The sequence below is a fragment of the Paramisgurnus dabryanus genome, chromosome 12 (assembly GCF_030506205.2).
Source record: "Paramisgurnus dabryanus chromosome 12, PD_genome_1.1, whole genome shotgun sequence".
Classification (NCBI taxonomy): domain Eukaryota; kingdom Metazoa; phylum Chordata; class Actinopteri; order Cypriniformes; family Cobitidae; genus Paramisgurnus; species Paramisgurnus dabryanus.
The window spans coordinates 24,938,379-24,952,579 of record NC_133348.1 but is presented as its reverse complement, the minus strand read 5'-3'; the positions used below and the strand labels follow the sequence as shown (position 1 = coordinate 24,952,579).

The 14,201-nt window shown below is 36.7% G+C and overlaps 2 protein-coding genes across 3 annotated transcripts in view; one reads left to right on the top strand and one right to left on the bottom strand.

Moving 5' to 3' along the window:
* The window catches only part of bloc1s2 (biogenesis of lysosomal organelles complex-1, subunit 2), a 3,758-nt gene extending 914 nt beyond the window's left edge, over positions 1-2,844 (bottom strand). Inside the window, exons 1-4 of the mRNA XM_065257312.1 lie at positions 2,654-2,844; positions 2,035-2,151; positions 447-566; positions 192-296 (exon numbers count right to left, since the gene is read on the bottom strand). Of these exons, the coding sequence (XP_065113384.1) occupies positions 192-296; positions 447-566; positions 2,035-2,151; positions 2,654-2,807 (496 nt within the window). The 5' untranslated portion in view covers positions 2,808-2,844. The remainder of the gene's footprint in view (positions 1-191; positions 297-446; positions 567-2,034; positions 2,152-2,653) is intronic.
* Positions 2,845-3,899: 1,055 nt separating this feature from the next.
* usp24 (ubiquitin specific peptidase 24) overlaps positions 3,900-14,201 on the top strand; it is a 75,171-nt gene continuing 64,869 nt past the window's right edge. Inside the window, exon 1 of one of the 2 annotated variants that reach the window (XM_065257309.2) lies at positions 3,900-4,394. In XM_065257309.2, coding sequence (XP_065113381.1) covers positions 4,116-4,394 — 279 coding nt within the window. In that variant the 5' untranslated portion in view covers positions 3,900-4,115. The remainder of the gene's footprint in view (positions 4,395-14,201) is intronic. The other variant, XM_065257310.2, reaches the window with a different exon arrangement.

The window sequence follows — 14,201 nt, the reverse complement described above, 5'->3', positions numbered from 1 at the left end:
CTTCACTTATTTGTCTCAGTGGTGTCTAAAGTAATAAAAACATAACTATCCAATGAAGCCTATACAGTAAAATTTGCATAATACGTTTATAAAATAATAATAGCAAGCTGTTTAAAATAGTTTAAGATTGATTGTAGAATATCACATTGCAGGACATCAACTTTCACATAATGATGCATTTTTACACATACCCAGTTTTTTTGAATATGTGTCTAGTTTATAAGCAGCTTGTTCCAGAGATGTAACCTGCTCCTCTATCTGGTTAATCTGATCCAAATAGGGCTGCAAACTGGCATCTTAAACAAAAAAAGGGGGTAATTTGTTATCGAAGAGCACATTTTAATGTGATAAAAATGCTTTGCATCTTCACTTCAAGACTACTCTAATTGCATGTAATGATCGGACAATATTTTACATATGGGACAATACTGTAAAATATGCCTCACATTTCTGATTAAGATCTTGCAGGTTGCGGCTGATGTTGATTGATATGTCCTTCATCTCCATATACTTCAGACTGGTAAGTTTGTTCATGTTCTCCAGAAGTTTATAGTCCTCGCACGTGGCTGAGCAAACAGATCATATAAATTTACACACAAAGCTCTAGAAGTCCTGTGACTTGTTCTGCATATTCCAAAAACAAGTACTTCAGTTTATATTCAATGTTATTTTCAAATAAGCAGCTTGATTTTCCAAATTGTAGTTTAGTTCAACAATTTCCCCAGGTGAAAAAGTAGTACACTTCCATAATATACTTAAAGTGCTCTATTTTCGCACACTAGTTTTGTACTTAAAATACTAAAAATTCATCTTTAGTACTTCTTAAGATGTTCTTAAGATTATCTAAGTGTACTTATTTGTGCTATTTTGAGACACCATGAATATGAACTAAAATACACTTTTAACATACTATCTCTGTATTAAAAATTTTTTTATTTAACACTTGTATTAAACTTGAACCCAATTTTCATACAAAGATGTGTTCACGTTTACTACAAGTGGTACCTAAATACATTTTTTAAATACATTTTTAGCACATTTTACTTCATAATTATAGTGTCTCAAAATAGCACAGTGAAGTACACTTAGATGATCTTAAGAAGGACTAAAGAAGAATTTTTAGTATATTAAGTACAAAATTAGTGCGTGAAAATAGAGCACTTTAAGTACACTATGGAAGTGTACTTCTTTTTCACCTGGGTTTCATATTAATATTACAATCATTTTTTGCAGGTAATGCCTGTCTTTCATTTGAAATATATTTTGAAAATGAAATCTGGGTTTATAAAACATTAGGAGAGGAAGCAAAGAGGTGTTATCATCCATTTCTGATTAAAATTGCACAATCTCTGTAAAAACAACAGTACATACATTTGGAAAAAAACAATATATTTAGTAGTGCTGGCCCGGTATATTGCAGAAGCCGATATATCAACCGATATTTTCAGTATCGGCCAATAAATCTTTTCAATCGGCCAGTAAATTTCTCTAATAATTACATTTGTTGCTTGTAATGAAAAGACACTCCATATCACTCAATGTAAAGCCAAAGTCTGACAGACTATAAACTGTCCAATCATTATTCAGTTTTTAACATGACGTTATGTTGTGTCACACACAACAACTCACTGGTTCAATACACCTTTTCAAAGTGAGTCAGATCCACATTAATCATTTCTTATTATGTAAATATGTTTAAAGTACTTTAAAAGAGTAAATGTATAAATGTTATGCATAACAAATGTTTATGTAGCTTCACCAATTTTCTGTCTCTTATTTTATGTAATTACATTTGTGTTGTATCGGCCTCATATCGGCCATACAGCTTTCTTAATATCGCTCAACCACTTATATTTAGGCATTTTTTGTCCATGTTACATAACGTACCACTTGGTCATTCTTTTCTTAGTGATTCTTTTAATGACAATAATGTTAGAGAAGTTGCGAATCTGATATTTATATGACAAATTGTTCATAAAAAATATAACAATTTTAACTTGCTCCTGGTGTTTTGTCTGTGTGTGTTATCATTACCAGTGAGCTCTCCTTGTAAAAACACTGCCATCTTATCAAACATGTCTCTGCAGAGCTCATTGATGTCTGGTTCAGCAGGCTCAGTAGCTTCTTCTGCTGTCTCCACACCTCCGTCATCTGTTACAGACAGCAAACCCAATGATAAACTGCCTACTTAGATTGAATTTTCAAGCATGTTACCACTGTTGCAGTAGTTTAGGGCAGCTGTGGCAAAAACCTTACATTGGGTGGTGTTGTAATAAATTTGTTAAGCACTGACTGTACTGTACATAAAGCATAAACCTGTAGTCTAGGTAGGAAATACTTTTTAGACACAGCTGCTATGACACAAATCAGAAGTCACATGAAAATTAATCATGGATTTACCACAGTAACTATAGCTTACTATGGTATTTGTAGTAAAACAATAACAACCTAGCTATACAAGTCTACTGTTGTTTCACTACAGGAACCATAGTGTTACAAATATATATTTTTTTGTAAAGCTATAGCACTTGCCTACCATAATTTTACTTTAATAAAACCAGGGTTAATTTTTATGAGGCAACATGATTATTGGCTTTATGAAACACTAGACATGCTCGCAGTTTACAGTGCCTTATTTACAGGAATAACTCACTGTTATTGCTGGGTCTTTTTGTTGCGGGCGCCCGGTTCTCTGTCCCGGACACATCTTTCTTTTGATCTGGCTCGGGCTGAAGGTTGAGGTCGGTCGGGGGTGCAACTCTACTGATGCTGTCCATCGCAGCGGCCTCGTCCCCCGTAGCAGCCATTTTCACCTCACATGATCACATGACTACAACTAGTTGCACGTGACTCCTCATTTCCCTTTTCATTAAACTTCAGTTAAAAATGTGGCAACGAAAGGATCCACACATTATTTGTTTATGTAATAACGGAAAATGGATCAAGTGTATTTCAAAAATGTTTTAAGTGGTAAACTTAGTTGTTACCAACTTTTCTTTCATTCCTTAAAAAAATCCCATTGATAATATTCCTTCTTGGATCATTCGGAAATGTACATTTTGGTCACGATCATTAAAATAAGTTTTAATAAACAAGGTTTAAAGTTTAAAAGTCAAAAACATGTCATCTTAAAAGGTTAAAAGTCAGAAACATGTATTTTGTATCTAGAGATATGGGTGGGGCTGCGTGACGTTGGCCAGGCAACTCTGTCAATTTAAAGTGCGTGAAGCAAAAACTAATGAGTTACTAAGCAATGTGTTTCCTGTGCAACCCCTTTCAAAATACTAAATCAAATAAAATACACGAAATTCATGTCCTGTAGTGTTTCTTTATTGTTAACACAAACTGCATGAATATGACAAACATTTTACAAAATAGCAAACAAATGTTATTTTTCTCCAAAGTAGTAAACATCTAAAATAAACACCAAATAAACTCATAACATTTTGACTTACATTAAATACTGTATCTACATTAAAGGAAAGTATACATTGTAGCATCATTGATGTATTTTATTAATTGGATATGTGGAATTATATTATATTATATTATATATACACATTTGTAATCAGTAACGTTTGTACTGTTTAAATATGTTAATAACATTACTTGCATGATAGTTATTATTTCTGCTTTATATAAGAGAACTGCATAATTCTACAACAGAATAACTATGAATGTTTTAGTAGTGTTTTTATTAATTGTTTTTATCAGTGTAATAACTGTATGCATTTTATTTTTCTTATTAAATATCCCATATGAAATAATACTGTGGTTTACTATAGTAAGTTGTAATTTAATATTTACCGTGAGACGGTTCTAATTAACTTAAAACCTAGATCTAGTCATAGACTGCCCATTCCATTTGGAACATCAATTTTTATTTAAAAGGCTTTTATTTTGAAAACTAGTCCGCTCGGCAGCTAACTAAAGAGTCGTCGCAGTCTCCGGCTTCCCTCAGGCCTGGTGTGGCCCGCTCTGCTGCTTTCTGCCGGGAATCCATCGTGACAGGATACTAGCAGCACCCAGCGACTGTAAACATGGCGGCGTGCACAGCCAGATGTCTGTGCTATGTGCCCCCGTACTGAAGTCCCGATCATCGACACACTTCCACGATGGAGACAGAGGAGGAGCAGCATATGACCACGCTGTTGTGCATGGGCTTCCCGGACCCGGTAGCCATCCGGAAAGCCCTGCGCCTGGCCAAAAACGACATCAACGAGGCTGTCGCTCTGCTCACCAACGAAAGCCCGGGACTCGGATACGGCTATGAGCCGATGGAGAGCGGCCCTTCCCCGAGCTCCGGCCTCAGCGGTGACGGCGAGAACAGCACTCGCACGGGGACCGGCGGGTTTGATCCTCCGCCTGCCTATCATGATGTTGTGGAAAACGAGGTATGATTAAAAGTCACACGCATGTGTGGCCATTTGCAGGGTAAAGGCGGAACCACCGGGGCTGTCAAAAACCGGAGGGAATGGAGCGCGCACGCCTTTATCACATCTGTATGCGTGTGCAATGCCTTGTTTAAGCTTGTCTTTAGCACGGTTTTACTTGGTTAAACTGATGTTGTTGGATGGTTTTAAAGGCGTTTTGGACACGTTTTAGCTGATCTTAGTTCGTCAGGCTGGAAGCCCAGCTAACCAACTTGACCAGACTGGAAGCTTGGCTAAACTGGTTGGCTTGTCTTTTTAGCTAGTTTAGGATGGTCCTCCCAGCCTGGCAAAGCTGGTTAAGCTGGACCAGCTAAAAAGTGTCCAAAACCCCTTTTAAACCAGCCTACTACACCATCTTAACCAAATAAAACCAAGCACGAGCTTAGGCTAGATTTAGTTGGTCTTTTCAGTAATGTTGTGCCTAACACCTGATGAGGTTTAGGCTTGATGTGTAGAAAATTAGTCATTTTGTACATATACTAGTTAGTTGTTACATATTAAAGCATTCTGCTGCCATGTAAATTGACGTTTCTTGTTAAGTTGTAGGATTTAGGGGATGGATGTTGTGCACCGCTTTTAAATCCCTGACCTGTTTTGGTTTTCATATGCATATGTAAAATTGAGAGCATTATTCTTCCAATCAATTATTAAACCCATGGCAATGGCTTTTTACTATGTTGGTACTGAGTAACTAAGTACTGCTAAACCGGTTACTACTAAACAGGTAGCAGGAATTGTGTGGCTGATCATTTACATGTCAAGCTGTTGAACAGCATAGTGAGAGATCTCTATATTCGTACTAGTTTAGTTTTGTATTGGGTATCTACAACAGCATGTCACAGATCTGTTATGAGGCCACAGGGAGACAGATGGTAAAACGATGCCCAGAGGATTGAGAAATATTGACCAGAATCTGTGCTGGGTTAAACTAAAGCTTGTAAGTACAAGTGTATCAGCAAGCATGTGAGTACATATTGAATTATGATGAGTGTTTTGTGTTCCTCAATTCCGCGATCTCTTTGTCTGAATCCGTTTATTGCACAAAAAGTGCATGCCTTACGTGCAGTTCTGTGATGCTTTGATTTTGCAAACTTGAGTTTGTGGACATTTAAGATATGGGGACATCAGGCTTTGTGATTATTGCCCAACTGTTGCTGTGTTTCTTTTGCCAATTCCCTCATGGCTCATTTAACTTGTTGGTCAACCGCAGAGTGTACTGGGCTTTTAGTGAATACTGTGCTGTGATTTAAATGCCCATGTTGGCCACTGCAACCTACTGATGTTATTTTGCATGTTTATCTGTTATTAATGTATTGGCCTGTATCTTTTAGCATTACATTTTTTATTTGATGTTGAGGAACTCTTGAAACTAAAGCTTGCCAAGCAACGATGCTAATTATAAAATCGATTCATAAAAAGTAGTTAGTTCCTGTCCTTAAATCTGATTGGCCAATAGCTGTGCTTAATTTACTACAAAACACAGCTATGACCGCTGCACCCAATGATTTGATGCATCACTGCGCAGCGCCCTTAGCAACCAGGCTTAGCAACATAAACATATATGAAACATTCTTGTGCTTTTTAGAGGAAGTAAAGGCGGCTGCAGATTTTCCTTCTAGGTAAAGTGCTGATCATCCTGATGGCTGTACCGATTATCTTATCCCATTTTTGGGTGTCAAGTGTGATTGAATCTGCTAGGTAGCACTTTGGGGCAAAAACACATGTTTTGTTCGTTTACACGCAATACAGCCCCACATAGAAATAAGCTTGTTGTTGGAAAAGTGACACTATTTTGAAAACAGCTGAGTTGCTGTCACACTACCAGGAATTTACATAACATTTCCTTGAATCTTAACCAAAGCATAACCTGGAGTGCTCATTCAGACATGAGTGATTGGATAAAAATATTAAGTAGCCCTGCCCCAGGCATTCTGTCCTAGTTTGTAATTGCTTCGTTTAGAAATGTCACAGTGGCTCTTATGACAAAAGAAATCCATATGACATTTAAACTACATCCTCTGTTTCCATACTCCCTTACGTCATGAGTTTGTCTCCTATGACCGAAAAGAGCTGACTTCCAGAGGAGATATCTTGATGGATGACATACTGGTTGACAAAGCTAAGTGTTTTGGAAGGGTGGTGTTCTTGATAGCCAACTATAAACTGAGTAGTGATAATCAGGCTTGTTAAAATACCAAATGCCTGTCATGCATACAATTCAACACGTTTTGCCTTAATACATTTTATTTTGATTGAATTATACATACATAATTTCATCCTTAAAGCAATAGTTTAATGAAAAATTACCCCAGGATTTACTCGCCCTCAAGACATTTGAGATACATATGTCCATCATCTTTCAGACAAACACAATTTGACTTATTTTCAAAAATGTTTCAAAGACTTTCAAGCCCAAAAATGTACATCCATCCTTAACAGAAGTAATCCACACGGCTCCAGTGGGATAATAAAGGCCTTCTGAGCGTAATCGATAAGGGTCTCATGATTTTGATTTTAAATCGAAATTGATCGTAATTAAGTCACAACCTCGAACTTCGAATAAAAAAATGGAATCGTCAATGCTGCCATGTCACGTCCGGATGGCTTTCCAAGCTTTTGTAGTGTAAACTCATATGTGGTTGAATGTGTTCGAACAGCCACCGGAGACCCCCTTCTCTCCGCCCATTTATCTAATCTGAGGTACTGAACACAATGTTTTACGTCTTTTCTGACTTCTGGCGCAAACACACGGTGTACAGCCCTATTTTTATCCCTTCATTGATGAAAGTGAAGTGGCTGATCTCTGCAGTTTCATGTTGCAAGTCGATGAACAACTCCAACAAAATATTAGTTCGCGTCCATATAAACTCGTCATTACTCTCGCTCGCGTTTAAATGACAAGGTGCAAAGTACTGACAGGAATGTAAAGGGGATCGCACACCAGCCGCGCAGCTCAGCGTCGCGCCGCGTGGAGTCGCGTCTAGGACAACTCGGAGGTATTGTAAACCGGAAGTGCACTTTTAATAGCGCGAGCTTCGTCAAATAGCATTAGCAGCCAATGTTAATCGTTAATGATTTGGGACAAATATGATGTTATTTAATGTTAAACTATGTGAGTGGCGCTGTGTGGCGCGACAGGGATTTGAGCAACTTCCTGAGTCACAGCTGGGCGGCGCGGCCGGTGTGCGATCCCCTTTAATCTGATAGGAAGTTTTGTTTTATCAGGTATGTGCATGTACAATATTTTTCCACTGGCAGCACAACTAACATGGCAGGGCATCTTCAGGTTCAAGGTCAGATATTATATTTCATAAAAGTCTAGTCTAAAAATGGCATAGCATTTTTTTGTGCTTTAAAAAAAGCTTTAAAAAATACAGAGAATCGAATCGAACCGTGGCCTTAGAACCGAAAATGTAATCAAATTGAGGATTTGGAGAATCGTGACAACCCTAGTAATTGATGCAATTTAATAAGAAACATCCATATTTAAACTTAATAAACTATAACAACTAGCCTTCAGTAGTGGCCAGTGCGCATTATGCGTGCAATGCGATGCATAAGATTTGGTGAAAATAGACTCTTGCGAGAACCAATGTTTTAGCCACAGATGGGGATAACTCAATATCCTCTTGTCTAATATCGAAATCCTCTACCAAAATCATTGGTTTAGACGACTTCTTATTTGTGACTGGCAATGTATTGGTCTCTCCTCTATTTTGCCAGTTTCGTAAAAAAAAAATGCAGGAACGAAATTAAAACTACTCTGTTTTTCAAGTCAATTCGACCTACTATTTTAAGTTTTGGCTTAAAAAAGTTGACATAACTTATAAATTCAAGTTGAAATTGTTTAACTTAATTTTTAAGTTAAAGTAACTTAAAAATATATGTTGATTTTGACAAAAAATGTGCATTTATTACAGTGTACATCACTTTGCATTGTATGCTGTATACGTGCTATGCTAAAACTCTGATGAATGCGCATTGGCCGCTACCATAAGCTAGTTTTTATAGTTTATAAAGTTTTAAATATGGATATTTTACTTACAAAATCGCATCGATTATAAAAGATGATGGACATATGTATATTGGATAGCTTGAGGTTGAGTAAATCATGGAGTAAGTTTCAATTTTTGCTGAACTACATTAGTTTTCCAGTAACAATATGGAAAAGCCCATCATCTTAAGATTTAGAATAATGTTAGATCCATGTGTTTTCTTGTGTCCGTTTTTCCTTTTATGCAACCATAGTACCAAACTTTGCTTAAAAGCTAGAGAGACTTCCAGATATTGCATGCACTTGGACGCCTTGTTTTTGCATGTCATAGGTTGCAAGTAGCATGCGTCAGTACTAAAAATAGAAAATGCAGGCCTGGTCTGGGGTATCAGATAGGGTCTCCTGTTACAGGCATTCTGGCCAGCACTGTGTAATATAGTGGAGACAACAAACAACGTACTCAAATCACAACAGGGCAGATCACATGCATGGTTGCAGAACTGCAATAGAGGTAAACACAAAAAACAAAGCAGTTCATATCACCTCATCTGAGTAACAGCAAACACTTCAGTCTACCTTAGCACAAATCCCAACTACATACTAGTATAGGCGCATATAGGGCTGGGCAATATTGACAAAAATTCATACATCTGTATTTTTATGAGTGTCGAATGGGCAATATATGATAAATATCGCTGTATTTTCTACAAAAGTAAAAAAGATGCTTATAGCAAGTCCAAGCCACATGTTAGATGTCGCAATCACCTTCATTGAACATACATCTGAAGTGTGCATCAGTCAACAAGAAATTGTTTTTTGAGGAAAACATTCCAGGATTTTTCTCCTTTTAATGGAATCTCCAGTCCTGTGATGTGTTCTGGTGTCCTTAGCCTTAACTGCATCTTAAACTTGACATTCTCGGTCTATGTCCATCATTTCATTGTAATTTTTACTGCTCTAACTCATCTTTTAGAAATAACATAACTCAGGGTTTGTAAGATTATTTGATTCATAGGTGAACAGAAAACACAAAACACTTGAACAAGTTTAAGTCGTTCAGCGCAGTGTGTGGACATGTTTGTGTATCTGTTGTCTGAGCGTTTAGTGCTTCTTTAACCAAAGTGCTTTTCTGAAAAACACGTCAATTACATTAATATAAACATGACAACCAAATGCAGAGCCAACTTTGTACATTATGTACATTAATATTTGCTTTATTAGTGTTTTTATTTTTGCTTTACGTGAGGTAAAATGTGCTTGTTCTTTACTTTGGAAGAGATTACAATCTATACGATTTGCCTAAAAAGTGGATTGTGTGCATCTCCAAGATCGATCACGATAAAAAAAAATGTCAGTTCACCCACCCCTATATCAGACCATACCAATATAGACGCCAGTGTATCATCCCATATCCAGAAAAAATACAGATATATTATTACCAAAAGTCAATATGTTGCCCAGCCATAGGTGCAGAGCATCAGGATTATTTAGTTAACACGTTTAAAATGTTGTAAAGGTTTTAACCCTCTGAGGTTGCGTGTTTTGCAGGCAATGGGCCATGCGTTCACACCTCTCCCCATTTGTACCATAGAAACAGCAGGTTTGGTCATGTGACCTTAGTATGCCCCAAAGACCAAATGCCCCCGGGCATGCTCTCGCTCTCTCTCTCGCTCTCTTTAAATAAACACTGCAGTGCTAGATTCATCTTGTTTGTTCCAACATATGCTATACTACAATAGATTGATGGCAAAAATTTTCATTATCTCATTTGCCATCCACACCTTTTAGGTGCATTGTAAAAAATTTGGTTTCAAAATGTTCCACCAGCAAAGGAAATAATGTAATGTGAGGCTGTTTTTAAGAAACATATTAAAATGTAATCTTAAATTTTGGCAAGAAACTGTAAAATGTAAACCCTAACTGTTACTGTTGTAAGTCGTAACACTCTGAATGCCTGCAACAGATATCACTGATCATTATGGCTGAGGCGCTACACGTTACTTAAGTTGACTGTTGCAGTTTTTTTTAATGGTAGAATACCGAAGGGTGTTATCTCCATAATATATAAGTATCTTTCCTAAAAGTGCACCTCAGGACAGTTCCAAGTGGAGGTGACGACAGGAAAAATGCCCTTCGTATGCTTCTTGGATTCATTTACAATGAAAAAATAACACTTGAGGATAATGAAACCTATTGTGACATGGCTGCATGGACTTAATTGCGACTGTTTTTATTACTCATTATATTTCAATACGAGATAAGTTTAAATTGATGATATTATAAAAACACCAACTACATTGACTCATTTTACAGTCCCACTAGCATGCTATATAGACAAAAAAATATTTTAATTTGCAGGTGCACAGAACATTTCAACATCCATGGCAACTGGAAGTTACTTAAGGTGACAGCAGATTACATTTTGGTTTGTAAAATGGAAAGCTCTGTGTTACAACACACTTAAAATATAAAGCAATTATAGCTATGTTATAATTAATGTTTTGTAACTAGGAAAGCGTTTGAAATTATGGTACACGGTTTATAGCATTACTGATTTGTTTAATGCCTCCAAGGGTGTCATAAGTCATTCTTTTTTTACTTCATTTCTAATGAATTGTGCAGCCCTAGTTGCTGAAGGAAACATTATATCCTTGCTATTTTTGCTAATTGTGACATCATACTACAGGGCAAAAGATCCTTCACCTCTTTTCCTGAGCCAATAGCCTGAGGCTAAGACACAACTTCAAGGTGTCTCATTTGAATTGAGCCCTCTCAAGAGTAAATGATGACGTTGATGTGACTGGTAGAATTGGCGTATCTAATATATTGTGCTGCCAACATTCAATTAGCATTGATAAGATCATTAAGAATAGCCTTACCGTGCATTTTATGTTCGGTTAGTGTAGTTTGCATTGTAAAAATGTAAATACTTATTATACAGTGGTCTCTGTATTTAGTAAACACAATTCTGTGACCAAAATGTTAAAATCGCTTGACTTCCGCTATCTATTTCTGTCTCTAGTCACACATGGACACTCTCTCTTCTCCAAGACCCACACAGTGCAGGTGGTTGCCACTACTAGTGAACAGAATAAGTAATTTGTTCCTGTTCGCTTTCACACTATGAATATCTCATCTTATTTCTCCTCAACACAGAAGCTGTCAGACCCCATCAACAGAAACACACAGGGATCTTTGAATCACTTTTATAGCAGCTTAATGTCTCAAAGATGGAATTGGGTTATCAAATAATACACAGTCTGAGATCATTGGTGAAAATGCTACTTTTTCGATTTTTTTATAAATTAAAAAATGTAATTACAGATTTATTATATTGGTTGTATTAAAGATATTACAATTAAATTAGAGATTTTTTTGTAGTTGTTAGGCTTGTCCACCTTTTACAAATTTAAGCAAATTAATGTGCATTATTTATTAAAAACAAGACAACAGAAAATCGCTGTTAAATCGCTTAAAAAAAAACCATGCACACATGTTACTGTTATATGCCTGGCCCGAAGTTAAAGGGATAGTTCACCCAAAAATGAAAATTCTGTCATCATATACTCACTCTCACCTTGTTACAAACCTGTATAAATTTCTTTGTTCTAATGAACACAAAGGAAGATATTTAGGGGAATGTTTGAAATCAAACCAATCATGGCCCCTATTGACTTCCATAGTAGGAAAAAAGAATATTGGAATGGAAGTCAAGAGGGGCTTCTGATCGGTTTGGTTACAATTTTCCTCAAATTATCTTCCTTTGTGTTCAGCGAAATCTATACAGGTTTGTAACAACATGAGAATGAGTAAATGATGGCTTTTGGGTGAACTATCTCTTTAACTGATAGTTTAAATGCATACGTTACATTAAAAATAGGCAATATGTAAAATGAACAGGTATAAATATATGCAAAAACCTACAGACAGGATGAATACCTTTAGCCTATATGAGAGACGAAGCTCTAGATATTATAAATATGACAGGTGCTATGATGTGATGATCATAAAGTCTGTTTTAAGGTCTTGACGCCCTTTACTTTCTATTAGACCTTAACATTTGTGTCTCTTTCTCATCTTTCCGATTCAATATTTTTGTACTATAAGCAAATGTTGCGTCAAAGCAGCATTGCTCCAGCAGCGCACGTGTCACTGATATAAATTCAAGTTTTGTCTTAGCTTGCTTAAAGTTCAGAAAACTGCACAACTATTAGCATTATGTGCGAGAAGAACTCTTTATTTGGCGTCGCAGCTCCTTGCACTTAAATTCACTGGCACTTATTATAAAAATTACTCAAATAACTCATTCATTTTTTTATGAGTGAATTATTTTACATGTTTCTCCGTCACACTCAGTCTAACATGCGGGGAGGGCAGAGTTAGCCACGCCCACTTATTTGCATTCCACGGAATATACTGTCATACTGCCCAGCCCTAGTAGATAGCATTGTATACATTAATTTTACACAATAACGTTACCTCAGTGTAGTGGTTAAGGTTTTAGCTATTTTGAATTAAGAAAATGTACCTTTTTTTCAGAAATAATCTACTTTAGATGGACTCTGTTTTTACAGATTTTTTGCGGATGTCTAGGTTCCCACAGGTCCTTGAAATCCTTGAAAGTTTGTGAATCTGGGGGGGGATCAAGGCCCTGGGAAGTTTTTGAAAATATACATACATAGGTACAGGTCAGTGAAAGTGCTTGAATCTATTTTATGCAAGATTTTTTCTGAAAAAAAAATCCATATTCCCCGTGTAGTGTAGGATAATATCATAAAATTCTAGCCTTTTAAGCACATGTGCTAAACTGTTCACTTTAAATGCTTGTATCTTCCGTATCCAAATGTTGATTCATACCAAAATGCTTTTTTGCATAGTTGTGTTTGACTCATGAAAACGTCTCGGGTTACGTTTGTAACTGTTGTTCCCTGAGAAAGGAACAACACGCTGCGTCTTTTGCCATACTTCCTGCGTCTCTGTAACGCCGTCTTTGGCAAAATTTCAGATAGCGATAAACTTCCTGGCTCCCGTGTCACCCTATATTTGTCGTTAAGCCTCACCATTGGTTGAATTTGATATACACATTCAGACGCACTTACCCCTGCAGGCGTCCCCAAAGTGTCACCGACACAAAGTGCCAGCCCAAGTTCCCTCGAAAGGAAACTGTAACAATGTATCTTAAAAGGTAACACAATGTAACCTTGCTCTCACTTGAAATTTAGTCTTATTGAGGGTATTGGTACTGGAAAGTCCTTGATGGTCCTTGAATTTGAAGTTAACTAAGGTGTGGGAACCCTTACCGGAAGTTATGTTTGGTCCACAAAAGCTGTTTGTTTATGTTGTTGCCGCTGATACTGTTTACCTAAAATTCTTTATAGATGTAAATGTGAGCTTTAATAGGAGGTTAAATATGAGTTTAGTCTATTTTAGGCTTGATTGTGAACTTAATGAGTTTACTAGATGATCATTTTAATATAACCTTGTGGATTTTTATAGCCATCTGAATCCTGGTAGTAAAATGAACTGAAATATTTGCTCGGAAATAAGAGTGCTTTAAACGGGGGGAGACGGCTGTGAATGTAAACTGTATTATATTACTTTAGATTAGATTTAAAGAGCACCAATTATGCTAATAAATGAGCACGTTAGCACGTTATTGTAATATCCCATAGTACATACATGTTATTAAAACTTGAACTAATGCACTGTGAGTCTTATAAATTGCTTACATACCTCACCGATTTCCCACTGTCTGGAAAACGCTCGGTTTAGTT